The sequence below is a fragment of the Pan troglodytes genome, chromosome 9 (genome assembly GCF_028858775.2).
Source record: "Pan troglodytes isolate AG18354 chromosome 9, NHGRI_mPanTro3-v2.0_pri, whole genome shotgun sequence".
NCBI lineage: Eukaryota > Metazoa > Chordata > Mammalia > Primates > Hominidae > Pan > Pan troglodytes.
This window is the reverse complement of record NC_072407.2, coordinates 17,539,438-17,556,248: the sequence shown is the minus strand read 5'-3', so window position 1 is coordinate 17,556,248 and position 16,811 is coordinate 17,539,438. Positions and strand designations below refer to the sequence as shown.

General features: G+C 38.2%; 1 protein-coding gene across 6 annotated transcripts in view; it reads left to right on the top strand.

The window, feature by feature from the left end:
• Positions 1-16,811, top strand: part of BTBD10 (BTB domain containing 10) — a 77,335-nt gene that overhangs the window by 57,778 nt on the left and 2,746 nt on the right. For all 6 annotated transcript variants that reach the window (XM_063783811.1, XM_016920431.4, XM_001171787.7 and 3 more), the window contains 2 exons: positions 1,790-1,987; positions 4,373-4,483. In XM_063783811.1, the coding sequence (XP_063639881.1) occupies positions 1,790-1,987; positions 4,373-4,483 (309 nt within the window). The remainder of the gene's footprint in view (positions 1-1,789; positions 1,988-4,372; positions 4,484-16,811) is intronic.

Genomic DNA, 16,811 nt, shown 5'->3' with positions numbered 1-16,811 from the left:
GCTATCTTTGTGCCAAAAGAAGGAAATAACACAATTCAAGGTGTGTTTAAGAAGACTTGGGGAATTATTTGAATTAGGTGGTAAAGGAGAAATCCAGGATTTATTCATTTAGTATACTAACATTTAAGTTCCCATTATATGCCCAGCACTGTGCTGAGATAGTTCTGAAAACGAGTGGATAGTGATGCCATTTACTGATTTGAAAAATACCGTGGAGAGAGATAGAGACAGTAAGTTAAATTTTGGATGTATTGAGTTTGAGGTACCTCTGAGGTTACATCCAAGTGGAAATTTCCAGAAAGCAGCTGAATATAATGCATCTCGAATACAGAAGACTGAATTAGTAGAAATAAATTTGGGAATTCTCGGCATAGGATAAAGAAGAAAAGAACTTAAAATTGTCCTGAGAAATACCAGTATATAATTAACAGCTGGAGGAGAAAGAGTTGGCAAAGGTTACTGAGGAAGAATAGCCAGTGGGAGGAAAAAAACAGGGATAATGGTATCAGAGATTCTTAGGGGTGAGTATGTTTCAAGAAAGAGTGTTCCATTGTAGGAGATTAAACTGAGAGGTCAAATAAGATCAGGACCAAAAGATGGTTATTGTCTTTAACAATATAAAGGCTATTTGGAGACCATAGCAAGACATTTTTGTAGTATAGTGAGAATGGAAGCCAGATTGGAATTGGTTCAGAAGTTGGGGAGAGAGAAGGTGTTGAAATATAGGTAATTGTCTATAAAGATAACTTTTTAAAATGATAATGGGAAATAGCCTGGAGAGAGACATGGCTAAGTAATATTAATGTAGATTATTTAATTATCTAATCAATTATATTAATTGTAATATGTTAATTATATAGTGTTTATTATATAATATATAATTATAGAGACATCTTGTAGGGAGGAAAAGCTCTCCCTTGGGAGACTGTAGGTTTTGAGTTCTAGCGTCTTCCTTCACCCGTTCTCCAGTTCTCCAGTTTTTACAACACACACACACAAACACACACACACACACACACACACACACTGTCTCTCTCTCTGGCTCACTCTCTCTTTCTCTTTCTCTCTCTCTCTCTCACTCTCACTCATGCGTATGGTTGCCATGGTTGCTTCTTTAACTTCGCTCTCCAGGCTGATGCAGTAGCAGTAGTTCTTGAGATGTTGGCATCTTCAGTAGGGAGATAGGACATTGCCATTAAATAGAAATAAAAGAAAAAAGCAGTGCAGGTGAGTTTGTGGCTGTGCATTTAGGAAATTGAAGTTGTTCATTATGTCTGTGCTTAAGGAGGTTGAAGTCTATCTTTCAGCTCTCTCACTTCTAGTATCAAGTTCGCTGTGGAATTCCTGCATTATGTTGTATTTTGCTTGATCTTTTGCCTGCATTATTCTAAAGACTATTGACCCTTTTCAGCTCACCTCTCAACCTGCACTGAAATATTAATTCTGTTTATAACTTTCGGAGAAGGAGAGCATGCAGGAAATGGAATATAAGAATTATTTCAGTTTATGTGGATAACCTGAAAAGTATCTTTAAGATATACCTTAAGACATACTGTGTATACTGATGGAAGATAATATGGTATAGTGAAAAATATGCTAGGCTAGGGATAGGGTTTTAATTCTGACTTTGCAAATTAGTTTTGTAATATTAGGCAAGTTATTTCATGATGTGTAAAATGAGGGGGCCTATGTAGGCTGCCTGGCCTTTCTTGTTATAAGAGTCTATATTTCTAAAAGAACTCTTTTTAGGAAAAGTTTTGGTAAGATATTTTTGTGGATTTCATTTCAGGTGCCCTAATGCATGAGTTATCAAATGATGGTGCTCGTAGACAATTTGAATTTTATCTGGAAGAAATGATCCTCCCTCTCATGGTAGCTAGTGCCCAGAGTGGGGAACGGGAATGTCATATAGTGGTGCTTACAGATGATGATGTGGTTGATTGGGATGAAGAATATCCACCACAGATGGGAGAAGAATATTCACAAAGTAAGTACTCTGGCATGTTTTCTCTCTCCTGAATCATCACGAATTATTTCTTGTTTATGTAAAGAAAGAGCTCTTCTCATAGACCAGCCTGGGGGTCAATCCAGCCCATCACCTATTTTTATAAATTAAGTTTTATGTATTGCCTATGGCTGCTTTCATGCTACAGTGGCAGAGTTGAGTAGTTGTAACAGAAACTGCATGGCTCGCAATGCCCAAAGTATTTATTATATGTCCCTGTACAGAAGAATATGCCCCGCCCATGCCATATACACATGGTTAGTTATTTGTTGACTCTCTGGAACTTGATAGATTTTTTTTCTTTGTATTTGAAAGCATTCAGGAGAACTACTTCCTTTATAAAAATAGCTTGTTTAAAAAATGAATTTTTTTACGTAAATTTGGAAGCTTTAACTCATTGATTTTGAGGATAACTTTAAGTTCTAAGGTACCCTTTTTTAAAATATCATATATGTTCATCAAGGATACAATGACCCTTCATAAGGCTTTGTAGAATTATAGTTCTTTTGGGCATTTCTAACCAAAATGGCCGATCATGAGCAACAATCACTGACATTTTTTCTTATTTTTTTGTTATTTTTTCTTGATGAGCCCAATATTAGTATTTCTGACCAGTTTTATAAATAAGGAAGAATTGAAAAAGAATGACTCAAGGAATTGAATAAAATAGCCTAGCATCTTCTTCTGTACTATATAGTCTGTTGACTTGGTAAGGATTAGGGTTTAATATAGAAAGTACCAAAACACCTTATCTCTGATTTTTCCATTTTACATACGCTTTTCTAAAATCAAAACAAAGCAGACTCCAGATGGCATTCTTTTTTACTTCCGAAGGAGATTTTTGAAAGATTATTTTAACACAAGTTATGGTAGCACTTTACAGAGTTTGCATTGAGATATTTCTTTTGCATGATGTACTTAAATGAGTGTTGTGATTCCTTTGTGGATAGTTGTAGTAATAGACATTTCTGTTGCTATTTCCTCAGTTCTAGGCTCTTTGCTGACAATGGTTTTCTATAATATGTGGAATAAAAAGTTGAACAAAACCCAAGAAAAGTGAAAGGTTGTCAAAAATAAAAGAGGTATACTAAATTATTTTCTGTTAAGGAAAAGGAGTGAACAAGCTTATAACTTAACATTTTACTTTTCAAAAGGTTTGACCCCAAGAAAGTACAGTCAACCATAGAAGATAGAAATGATATTATAGTGATAAAGGAATTATAATAAACCTGGTGTTTTCTTTTCCATTGTTGAACTTTTCACTTCAATATTTTTTTGTTTTCTTGTTTTTTATCTTAAAGCTTAAAAGGCCTGAAAACATTTTTACTTAGTTGTCTAAATATGTATTATTTTGTATCAAGATGATCCAACATAAAGAAGATTCATTTGAGGAGCTAGAGATAGCCTTTCGGCCTGATTTTTCTGTATGTGACTTTATGACAGATATTGTCCTTTCTAAGATCTAAAATAATCTTTATCTTAAAATACCAGTAAATCTTAAGGATGTAGTAATAATCACAAATTTACCCCATGAGTAGAGTTTATATACGTATTTTCCTTTTATTGGCTCTTAAACCAGCATGTTTGGTTTGTGAGTGTGTTTTTCTTTTTTTGAAAAAACCTTTGCAGTTCACCTTTTAAGGGAGATAACTCAACCCGAAAGAGAGAAGGCGAGGAATGTCCATCAGTCTAACTCCCTGAAGTTCTCAGCACATTTGGAAGACTCAACATGTTGTCAGTGGAATGTCTGTCCTTTGCAAAGCCAGTTTGCTCTAAACAGACTAACCTAGGCAGAACTTGCTCGAATCTGCCATTTTTAACATCAGTATTAAATGGGGCTGTTCGCCTGAATGGAAAACAGTTTGTGGGGAGGGTCTTTGCCTTTTGGGAAATTATTAATAGTTGCTCAATCCATGAAATGTAAAATGTATCTGTTTTGTACTCTTTGACAAGGCAGTTTTTCCGCCTCTAGACTAGGCCTTGTAGACATCTTAGCAAAGTCCTTTACTTTGCTTGATAATGATGCGATATTGATATCTTCTTTGGATTCTCTTATTTGAAACTTGGGGCAGATCCCATTCCAATAAATGTGTAGATGATGTATCTTTCAGAAGGAGATTCTTCCTATGGATTGGGTTTTCTGATTGGTTGTCAAAGCTTTTCTTGTTTCCACTTAAGTAGACATTTGCTTCTACATTAACTATACTGAATACTGCCCTGTCATGTTGGCTAGTCATCCTTTGGCATTACTGCATCCATTATTTGGGCTTTTAGGACTGTTAGGCCCCTTTGATGAGCAAGATAAATTTAAGTTCATCTCTAAATCCTTTAATTTTAATACAATAATATTTTTCTTTTTGTTTCTAGTTATTTATAGCACAAAATTATATAGATTTTTCAAGTATATTGAAAACAGAGATGTGGCCAAGTCAGTTTTGAAGGAGAGGGGTCTTAAGAAGATTAGATTGGGAATAGAAGGTAAGACATTTTCATTATTTTCTATTAATTTTCTTTTTAAAACAAAAAGGTTAAAAACAATTGGATCTTATTTAGAATACAGTTGGAATACTTTGAGAAAAACTCTGACAAATGATTACCACATGCTTATGCAGTAGACCTATAAATAACAAAAATCAGCTGCACTTAGAAGACAGATAAAAGGGCATTAGAAATTGTTATTCCATAAGATTCTCTAGTGATAGAGATATGAATTTGTCTTTTTCTGCCCTAGTTTGCCCTAATTCATTTTTGACAAAGCCCATGTGGTGTGTGTGGACATGAATATATGTACATTCCCATAGGACTGGCAGGGCTTTTTGCATAGTAGTGATCATTGAAGCCCAACAGAATTAAAAATTACTTCCTTAAAATTCATGTAAAAGCAGCACTACTAGTAGCTTACTTATGTCTTAAAGTATGATAATAACTTATTTTCAAGGTAAGTACAAATTATGAAATATTCTTTCATCTTATGTAAATGCATAGAGTTTTAGATAGCTTCCTTTATGAATTAAAATAATTTTTCTGTAATGTTTTATCAGATGCCTCTTTTATTTTAAAATACCCATAAGAGGAACAAAGTGTCTTAATTGATATAACATGACAATGTAAAGAGTAAAAGCTCTGGAGCCAGATTACTTATGTTCAAATCCTGTGACTTATGTTCAAATCCTGTGACCTTGGCCAAGGCACTTAAAAATTCTGTGCCTCAGTTTCTTTCCTCTAAAATGAGAGCATTAATGAGTACTTTATAAGGTTTTTGTAAGGATAGAATGAATTAATATATGAAAAACACTTAAAACACTGCCTAGTACATAGTAAGTTTGCAGTATATGTTTGTGATGGTGGTAATGAAGATAATAGTGTTGATCATTGACCTACCTGATTGAACTGTTGGAGAATAGTAATGGGCTGCTGAGATATATAGAAAGAATAACCAGAAACAGGATTTTTGTGTGGGAAGGGGCAGAGACTTTGGGCTTAAAAAGCAGTGGAATTGCTGATATATGAAGCATTGGTCTAGTGTCCTAGTCCATTACTTTGTAAACAGTGAGATTTAGCTACTTGGTCTTAGAGCTAGAGAGAAGGCACTGGGAGCTACTTTAGATTGGGAGGACAGGGAAGGCCTCCTGAGAAGAAGACATTCAAGGGGAGGCCTGGTGACAAAAATGGTTCTAGACGGAGAAAATAGAAAGTGCAAAAGTGTTGAGGTAGGAATGAGCTTACTATATTTGTGGTACAGAAAACATACATATGTCTGGTATAATAAATGAGGAGGAGATTTGAAGAGATATAGTTGGTCTGAAAGTTAGTAGAAGAGATAAAGTAGGATCAGAAGATGCAGGGTCTTATAGGCCATGGTAAGGAGTATACTGGCCAAGTGTCTTAAGGTAAGTCCCTCAGCCTTTCTGAGCATCAGTTTCCTTTATCTTAGTAGTGAGTGTAATACTCTGTATATCTTAGAGGATAGTTGTGATAATCAAATGTTATTTACTAGAAATTACTTCCTTCCCACTCTACTTCCTCTTTCTCTACATGGCGACTATTATTCATCCTTTAAATCCTCTGAAACCTTCTTGGAACCTCTGTGAAATTATTCGTTAGAATAATTTGCTAAATAATACTCTGTTCAGGTCATAGACTGTGAGCTCCTTGAGAGAAGTCAAGTTGCATATTGCATACCTAACATGTGGTCTAGTTCCTAGGTATAGGTGGTTCTCAAATAGTAAATAAATGATTTATGGAAAAGCTATATGTAAATTAGTTACTGAAAGTGAGGACTTCTTTCTCTGTCACAGGGAGATAATAGCAGTGCTCTAAAGCATTGAGCCATAACTCTTAAATGAATTTTCATATAATTGTAAGGACCTATAACAAGTACTAGTTACTATTAACCTCATATAAAATTCATTTAAAATAGTACATTATGTGTGTGTGTATATATATATATAATGTAATATATATATCTATATATATCTGATATATATAATATTTCACTCCTAAATATTTTAATATGCAGCTCTAAAAATATTTTAACATACCCAACAAAATTAAAGAATACTTTATTTGAATCAATCCATATTAAAATTTCTCAGTGGTCTCCCCAAATTTCCTTTTAGCTATTTTCTCTAAACCAACATTCAATCTGGGACCACATCTTACAACTAACTGCTTGTTTTGTCAAATTTCTCAATCTAGAATAGTTCCTTATTTATGATATTGTCCTATTGAAGAGTCTGGGCCAGTTGTCTTGTAGAAGGTCGCACTTCTGGATTTGCCCTATTATTTCCTTGGTGTGTTCTTCAGTTTAGTCCCTCTCTTCTGTAATTTCTGTGAACTGTAAGTTAGACTAAAGGCTTAGTCCGTGTATTAGTCCATTTTCTCACGGCTATAAAGAACTACCTGGGGGGTGGAGCCAAGATGGCCGAATAGGAACAGCTCCAGTCTACAGCTTCCAGCGTGAGCGACGCAGAAAATGGGTGATTTCTGCATTTCCAACTGAGGTACCAGGTTCATCTCACTGGGGAGTGCCGGACAGTGGGTGCAGGACAGTGGGTGCAGCGCACCGTGTGTGAGCCGAAGCAGGGTGAGGCATTGCCTCACCTGGGAAGCACAAGGGATCAGGGAATTCCCTTTCCTAGTCAAAGAAAGGGGTGACAGACAGCACCTGGAAAATCGGGTCACTCCCACCCTAATACTGCACTTTTCCAACGGGCTTCACAAACGGCACACCAGGAGATTATATCCCACACCTGGCTCTGAGGGTCCTACGCCCACGGAGCCTTGCTCATTGCTAGCACAGCAGTCTGAGATCAAACTGCAAGGCAGCAGCGAGGCTGGGGGAGGGGCACCCGCCATTGCTCAGACTTCAGTAGGTAAACAAAGCGGCCTGGAAGCTCGAACTGGGTGGAGCCCACCACAGCTCAAGGAGGCCTGCCTGCCTCTGTAGGCTCCACCTTTGGGGGCAGGGCACAGACAAACAAAAGACAGCAATAACCTCTGCAGACTTAAATGTCCCTGTCTGACAGCTTTGAAGAGAGTAGTGGTTCTCCCAGCACACAGCTTGAGATCTGAGAACGGGCAGACTGCCTCCTGAAGTGGGTCCCTGAGCCCCGAGTAGCCTAACTGGAAGGCACCCCCCAGTAGGGGCAGACTGACACCTCACACGGCCGGGTACTCCTCTGAGAGAAAACTTCCAGAGGAACCATCAGGCAGCAGCATTTGCAGTTCACCAATATCTGCTGTTCTGTAGGCACTGCTGCTGATACCAAGGCAAACAGGGTCTGGAGTGGACCTCCAGTAAACTCCAACAGACCTGCTGCTGAGGGTCCTGTCTGTTAGAAGGAAAACTAACAAACAGAAAGGACATCCACACCAAAAACCCATCTGTATGTCACCATCATCAAAGACCAAAGGTAGATAAAACCACAAAGATGGGGAAAAAACAGAGCAGCAAAACCGGAAACTCTAAAAATCAGAGCGCCTCTCCTCCTCCAAAGGAATGCAGCTCCTCACCAGCAACGGAACAAAGCTGAATGGAGAATGACTTTGACGAGTTGAGAGAGGAAGGCTTCAGAAGATCAAACTACTCTGAGCTAAAGGAGGAAGTTCAATCCAATGGCAAAGAAGTTAAAAACTTTGAAAAAAAATTAGACGAATGGCTAACTAGAATAATCAATGCAGAGAAGTTCTTAAAGGACCTGATGGAGCTGAAAGCCACAGCACGAGAACTACGTGACGAATGCACAAGCCTCAGTAGCCGATGCGATCAACTGAAAGAAAGGGTATCAGCGATGGAAGACAAAATGAATGAAATGAAGCGTGAAGAGAAGTTTAGAGAAAAAAGAATAAAAAGAAACGAACAAAGCCTCCAAGAAATATGGGACTATGTGAAAAGACCAAATCTACGTCTCATTGGTGTACCTGAAAGTGACGGGGAGAATGGAACCAAGTTGGAAAACACTCTGCAGGATATTATCCAGGAGAACTTCCCCAATCTAGCAAGGAAGGCCAACATTCAAATTCAGGAAATACAGAGAACGCCACAAAGATACTCCTCGAGAAGAGCAACTCCAAGACACGTAATTGTCAGATTCACCAAAGTTGAAATGAAGGAAAAAATGTTAAAGGCAGCCAGAGAGAAAGGTTGGGTAACCCACAAAGGGAAGCCCATCAGACTAACAGCTGATCTCTCAGCAGAAACTCTACAAGCCAGAAGAGAGTGGGGGCCAATATTCAACATTCTTAAAGAAAAGAATTTTCAACCCAGAATTTCATATCCAGCCAAACTAAGCTTCATAAGTGAAGGAGAAATAAAATCCTTTACAGACAAGCAAATGCTGAGAGATTTTGTCACCACCAGGCCTGCCCTACAAGAGCTCCTGAAGGAAGCACTAAACATGGAAAGGAACAACCAGTACCAGCCACTGCAAAAACATGCCAAATTGTAAAGACCATCAAGGCTAGCAAGAAACTGCATCAACTAATGAATAAAATAACCAGCTAACATCATAATGACAGGATCAAATTCACACATAACAATATTAACTTTAAATGTAAATGGGCTAAATGCTCCAATTAAAAGACACAGACTGGCAAATTGGATAAAGAGTCAAGACCCATCAGTGTGCTGTATTCAGGAGACCGATCTCACATGCAGAGACACACATAGGCTCAAAATAAAGGGATGGAGGAAGATCTACCAAGCAAATGGAAAACAAAAAAAGGCAGGGGTTGCAATCCTAGTCTCTGATAAAACAGACTTTAAACCAACAAAGATCAAAAGAGACAAAGAAGGCCATTACATAATGGTAAAGGGATCAATTCAACAAGAAGAGCTAACTATCCTAAATATATATGCACCCAATAGAGGAGCACCCAGATTCATAAAGCAAGTCCTGAGTGACCTACAAAGAGACTTAGACTCCCACACAATAATAATGGGAGACTTTAACACCCCACTGTCAACATTAGACAGATCAATGAGACAGAAAGTTAACAAGGATATCCAGGAATTGAACTCAGCTCTGCACCAAGCAGACCTAATAGACATCTACAGAATTCTCCACCCCAAATCAACAGAATATACATTCTTTTCAGCACCACACCACACCTATTCCAAAATTGACCACATAGTTGGAAGTAAAGCACTCCTCAGCAAATGTAAAAGAACAGAAATTATAACAAACTGTCTCTTAGACCACAGTGCAATCCAACTAGAACTCAGGATTAAGAAACTCACTCAAAACCGCTCAACTACATGGAAACTGAACAACATGCTCCTGAATGACTACTGGGTACATAACGAAATGAAGGCAGACATAAAGCTGTACTTTGAAACCAACGAGAAAAAAGACACAACATACCAGAATCTCTGGGACACATTCAAAGCAGTGTGTAGAGGGAAATTTATAGCACTAAATGCCCACAAGAGAAAGCAGGAAAGATCTAAAATTGACACCCTAACATCACAATTAAAAGAACTAGAGAAGCAAGAGCAAACACATTCAAAAGCTAGCAGAAGGGAAGAAATAACTAAGATCAGAGCAGAACTGAAGGAAATAGAGACACAAAAAACCCTTCAAAAAATCAATGAATCCAGGAGCTGGTTTTTTGAAAAGATCAACAAAATTGATAGACTGCTAGCAAGACAAACAAAGAAGAAAGAGAAGAATCAAATAGATGCAATAAAAAATGATAAAAGGGATATCACCACCAATCCCACAGAAATACAAACTACCATCAGAGAATACTATAAACACCTCTATGCAAATAAACTAGAAAATCTAAGAGAAATGGATAAATTCCTCGACACATACACTCTCCCAAGACTAAACCAGGAAGAAGTTGAATCTCTGAATAGACCAATAACAGGCTCTGAAATTGAGGCAATAATTAATAGCTTACCAACTAAAAAAAGTCCATGACCAGATAGATTCACAGACAAATTCTACCAGAGGTACAAGGAGGAGCTGGTACCATTCCTTCTGAAACTATTCCAATCAATAGAAAAAGAGGGAATCCTCCCTAACTCATTTTATGAGGCCCGCATCATTCTGATACCAAAGCCGGGCAGAGACACAACCAAAAAAGAGAATTTTAGACCAATATCCTTGATGAACATTGATGCAAAACTCCTCAATAAAATACTGGCAAACCGAATCCAGCAACACATCAAAAAGCTTATCCACCATGATCAAGTGGGCTTCATCCCTGGGATGCAAGGCTGGTTCAACATGCAAAAATCAATAAACGTAATCCAGCATATAAACAGAACCAAAGACAAAAAACACATGATTATCTCAATAGATGCAGAAAAGCCTTTGATAAAATTCAACAACACTTCATGCTAAAAACTCTCAATAAATTAGATATTGATGGGACGTATCTCAAAATAATAAGAGCTATCTATGACAAACCCACAGCCAATATCATACTGAATGGGCACAAACTGGAAGCATTCCCTTTGAAAACTGGCACAAGAAAGGGATGCCCTCTCTCACCACAACTATTCAACATACTGTTGGAAGTTCTGGCCAGGGCAGTTAGGCAGGAGAAGGAAATAAAGGGTATTCAGTTAGGAAAAGAGGAAGCCAAATTGTCCCTGTTTGCAGATGACATGATTGTATATCTAGAAAACCCCATTGTCTCAGCCCAAAATCTCCTTAAGCTGATAAGCAACTTCAGCAAAGTCTCAGGATACAAAATCAATGTGCAAAACTCAACAAGCATTCTTATACACCAATAACAGACAAACAGCCAAATCAGGAGTGAACTCCCATTCACAATTGCTTCAAAGAGAGTAAAATACCTAGGAATCCAACTTACAGGGGATGTGAAGGACCTCTTCAAGGAGAACTACAAACCACTGCTCAGTGAAATAAAAGAGGATACAAACAAATGGAAGAACATTCCATGCTCATGGGTAGGAAGAATCAATATCGTGAAAATGGCCATACTGCCCAAGGTAATTTATAGATTCAATGCCATCCCCATCAAGCTACCAATGACTTTCTTCACAGAATTGGAAAAAACTACTTTAAAGTTCATATGGAACCAAAAAAGAGCCCGCATTGCCAAGTCAATCCTAAGCCAAAAGAACAAAGCTGGAGGCATCACGCTACCTGACTTCAAACTATACTACAAGGCTGCAGTAACAAAAACAGCATGGTACTGGTACCAAAACAGAGATATAGACCAATGGAACAGAACAGAGCCCTCAGAAATAATGCCGCATATCTACAACTATCTGATCTTTGACAAACCTGAGAAAAACAAGCAATGGGGAAAGGATTCCCTATTTAATAGATGGTGCTGGGAAAACTGGCTAGCCATATGTAGAAAGCTGAAACTGGATCCCTTCCTTACACCTTATACAAAAATTAATTCAAGATGGATTAAAGACTTACATGTTAGACCTAAAACCATAAAAACCCTAGAAGAAAACCTAGGCAATACCATTCAGGAGATAGGCATGGGCAAGGACTTCATGTCTAAAACACCAAAAGCAATGGCAACAAAAGCCAAAATTGACAAATGGGATCTAATTAAACTAAAGAGCTTCTGCACAGCAAAAGAAACCACCATCAGAGTGAACAGGCAACCTACAGAATGGGAGAAAATTTTTGCAACCTACTCATCTGACAAAGGGCTAATATCCAGAATCTACAATGAACTCAAACAAATTTACAAGAAAAAAACAACCCCATCAAAAATTGGGCGAAGGATATGAACAGACACTTCTCAAAAGAAGACATTTATGCAGCCAAAAAACACATGAAAAAAAGCTCATCATCACTGGCCATCAGAGAAATGCAAATCAAAACCACAATGAGATACCATCTCACACCAGTTAGAATGGCAATCATTAAAAAGTCAGGAAACAACAGGTGCTGGAGAGGATGTGGAGAAATAGGAACACTGTTAGACTGTTGGTGGGACTGTAAACTAGTTCAACCATTGTGGAAGTCAGTGTGGCGATTTCTCAGGGATCTAGAACTAGAAATACCATTTGACCCAGCCATCCCATTACTGGGTATATACCCAAAGGATTATAAATCATGCTGCTATAAAGACACATGCACACATATGTTTATTGCGGCACTATTCACAATAGCACAGACTTGGAACCAACCCAAATGTCCAACAATGATAGACTGGATTAAGAAAATGTGGCATATACACACCATGGAATACTATGCAGCCATAAAAAATGATGAGTTTGTGTCCTTTGTAGGGACATGGATGAGGCTGGAAACCATCATTCTCAGCAAACTATCGCAAGGACAAAGCCAAACACTGCATGTTCTCACTCATAGGTGGGAATTGAACAATGAGAACACATGGACACAGGAAGGGCAACATCACACACGGGACTGTTGTGGGGTTGGGGGAGGGGGGAGGGATAGCATTAGGAGATATAGCTAATGCTAAATGACGAGTTAATGGGTGCAGCACACCAACATGGCACATGTATAAATATGTAATAAACCTGCACGTTGTGCACATGTACCCTAAAACTTAAAGTATAATAATAATAAAAAAATAAAAAGAACTACCTGAAAGTGGGTCTTTTATGAAGAAGCAAAGAGGTTTATTTGGTGCACAATTCCGCAGGCTTAACAGGAAGCATGACTGGGAGGCCTCAGGAAACTTAACAATCATGGCAGAAGGCAAAGAGGAAGCAAGGACCTTCTTCACATGGTGGCAGGAGAGAGTGAAGGAACTGCCACATACTTTTAAACTGTCAGATCTCGTGAGCACTCACTATCACAAGAACAGCATGGTAGAAACTGCCGCCATGATTCAAACACCTCCCACCAGGCCCCTCTCCTGACACGTTGGGATTACAGTTTGTAATGAGATTTGGATGGGAACACAGAGCCAAACCATATCTGTGGGTGACAACCTCATCTCTCCATTATAAGATTAAGATGTTCCTTTGTGCGGTATTATTTTGACACTAAGAATGTTCAGCTCCCCGCTAATCATTACCTAAAAATTTTAAATTCTAGTTGATAATTTTTGCCTGAATTTGTAATTTCATTAAGGATTGCAAAATGATAATTTTCTCATTTATCATTCCTTTTACATTTATCAGCTGGTATTTTGTAAAACAGAGCTTTCCTCTACCTAGTGAGGTTATTTGGTTAGCTATCATTATCTCTGTTTTTAAGAGAAAGAAGCTAAAGCTTAAAAGGTTAAATACTTACTAAAGTTTTTTGGGGAATAAATAGCAGAGCCAGGTCTTGAATCCAAGTCTGTGTGATTTGAGTCTGTGAGTGGTTTTGAAATATTATTTTAAGTAGAAATTTTAAAAATTTAAAATTTCAAATTAAAAAAATTTCCACTTAAATAGCCAATATTATTTGCCTGTGTACTACAATCTATGATATTGGGCTTGACTTTGGCAGGACGGTAACTAACCAGGCTCTTCTGTTCTTTTTTTCAATAACTGCTTCTATGTACTGAAGCACTCTTTTCTTTCTCCACTAATATGTACACCAATAGCTGTATTTTCTTTTCAAGTCTATTACTTTTACCTCTTGAAAAAATAAGTAGAATGGTCATAACCCCAGCAGAAGTGTTGAGACTTTCCTGGAATTACAGAAAAAAAAATTGAGATTTCCAAGTTAGCCATTTTGTTACTGTCCTCCCCCACCATTTCTATGCCCCTGCCATACCAATCCCAAGTCCCTTAAAAAGACTTTATTAGAATATTAAATGTGTTGACTTTTATGGGAGCTAGATTGGGTTGGTGTATAAGAGACATGAGGAGGACCAGAGAGAACTTGGATATGTGAGAAAAGGTGAAATATAAGGCCGGAAGTATTCAAAAAATAATTTTAGCTCTGTGGTCCCATATTCATATTGAGAGATTGCTATAGTCAGGCCTACCTAAGGCCTCTTCTACTTACTTTTAAGCAGGCTTTTTGGGTTTATTGCTGTTGTTAAACACAAATGTGTTGTGGGAAAGCACAAATAATTCTTACCTAAATCATTCTCCACACCACAATTCCACCAAAAGGCACTTCTTTGGGGTTTTTCATTTTGTTTGTTTCACTTATCCCTTAATGGAACAACATCTCTCAACCTCCTAGGGTTGGGTTCTTAAGGCAGTTTAGGACTACTGCTACCCCATCGAGCAGACCATATTGGATGTGGCCTTAACTCCCATCATTAGTCCTTGTCCTGAACTCAGTAGAAAGCTCTCTTCTGTCAGAGTAATTGGCTGAGACTTAGAACAGAACCTGAAGTTTAAGACAACAAACTCTAAAATAATTGTGGAATTACAGTTCCCATAGAATATAGGAAATGCAAGGCAAAGTAATGAAGTCTTTAATTGGATGGGATTGTGAATTATTCTACCCTCTGCATCCTGGGCAGGAATGGCAAGACAGTAGTAGGACTGGCTCTTATCACTGAAAGTTCACCTATATACAGAACCTCTCATTTCCCAATTCCATGTTTCTGGAACTGCATACAAAATTTTGTTCTCTGCAAGATTTGAACAAACTAAGCTAAAAAAAAAATCTGAGCTTCTCTTTTAATAAAGAGTATAATTTACTCTTTATTAAAGAGTAGAATTTACTCATGGCTGTCCTCCATTTGACCATAATCTGTCTTCTAATGTTACCTCCAGCTATTTCCCAGTACACTTTCTGCTCCAGTCATACATGTGTTAGGGTCTCCTAAACCATCTTCTGTGTTCCTGCCTCTGTAGCTTACCTGATGCCATTCTCTCCTTAGAATGATACTCTCTCTGCCTACCTTGCACTCCCCTTGTTTCTGCCCATCCCAGTCTTGCTCATCCATGAAGATTAAGGAAGGCGTTCAAGAAGCTTTTTCTATTTTAGTCCATTAGAATCTCATTCATCTTCTGAATTCTTTACGCTTCCGCTATTGCTTTAACACTTTCTCTTATGTACGTATATTTGCTCTTTGGAATATTCTTTGACTTTATGAACAATTTAATGACTCTCAATAGACCATAAACACCTTAAGGTAGTGATCTGGCATTACAATTTTGTGATGCAGTAGCTGCTAAACCATTAACTGTTGACTGAATAGGTTGGTAAATCTGCAAGTCAGGGGCAGGCTTGCCCTGTCTGTCTGTCTGTCTGTCTTCTGTCTATCTATTTATCCGTCTATCTGACAGGGTCTCGCTCTGTCACCAGGCTGGAATGCGGTGGCGCAACCTCAGCTCACTGCAGCCTCCGCCTCCTGGGTTCAAGTGATTCTTCTGTCTCAGCCTCCCGAGTAGCTGGGACTACAGGCGCACGCCACCACACCCAGCTAAGTTTTGTATTTTTAGTAGAGATGGGGTTTCACCATGTTGGCCAGGATGGACTCGATCTCTTGACCTCATGATCCGCCTGCCTTGGCCTCCCAAAGGGCTGATTTTACTTTATTTTTAAAGGAAAAAATGTTGAGTAAGATGGATATTGGAAGAGGTTATTACTTATAACTGGCATATCCTGGTAGTTCATTCACTCTTTGTTCAAATATTTGTTTAGCACCTGCAGTGTATCAGGTACTATGCTAGGCACTGAGGATACACCAACAAATTGTTCATAAAGTCAAAGCCATATAGGAACTCATTATTTAGGTCAGAGAGTCAGACATACAAAAAGGTAATTACAGTTTAGTTCTGTTAAGTATTGTTAACATATGGGAGTGCTATGGAGCATAAGAAGTGAATGTGATTAACTGTGTGGAGAGTCTTAATGTTTTTGCCAGGGATAAAAGAAGGTGGAGCGCAGGGATCAGGAGGCTGAGAGGGAAGAGGCAGCAGAACAATTTGTGTAAAAGCATGTTTGGGGAAAGCTTAATATGGCAGGTGTATTTAAGAACTCTAGAGTTAGAGTGTAGCATGATAGTAGATGACAGTAAGTAGATATGGAACCAGGCTGTAAAAAAAGCCTTGTATAATATTCTGAGTACAGACCTTCCAATTAAGCACGAGGAAACCATTGGTAGTTTTTAAGCAAGGATTGTAATATGATTACATTTGTCTGGAGTGGTTATTTTGTGTGGGGACGGAATACAAGGAGATGGGAATTTTGAAGTCTTTCTAATAGTCCAGGAGGAATCAAGGACAAGGGAATGGAGATGGAGACCTTTCTGATTTCTGGTGCTGCCTTCAGAGGTAATTGACCAAAAGTATGAAATGAAGACATTCTACAGGTTTTTAGATTTTCAGTTTTGTTCACCTGCTGCACCTATCTCACCCCCACCACATACACACATACTCCACACATGGCTATTTGTACTAGCTACCAATGATGCCTACATACATTCCCTTATG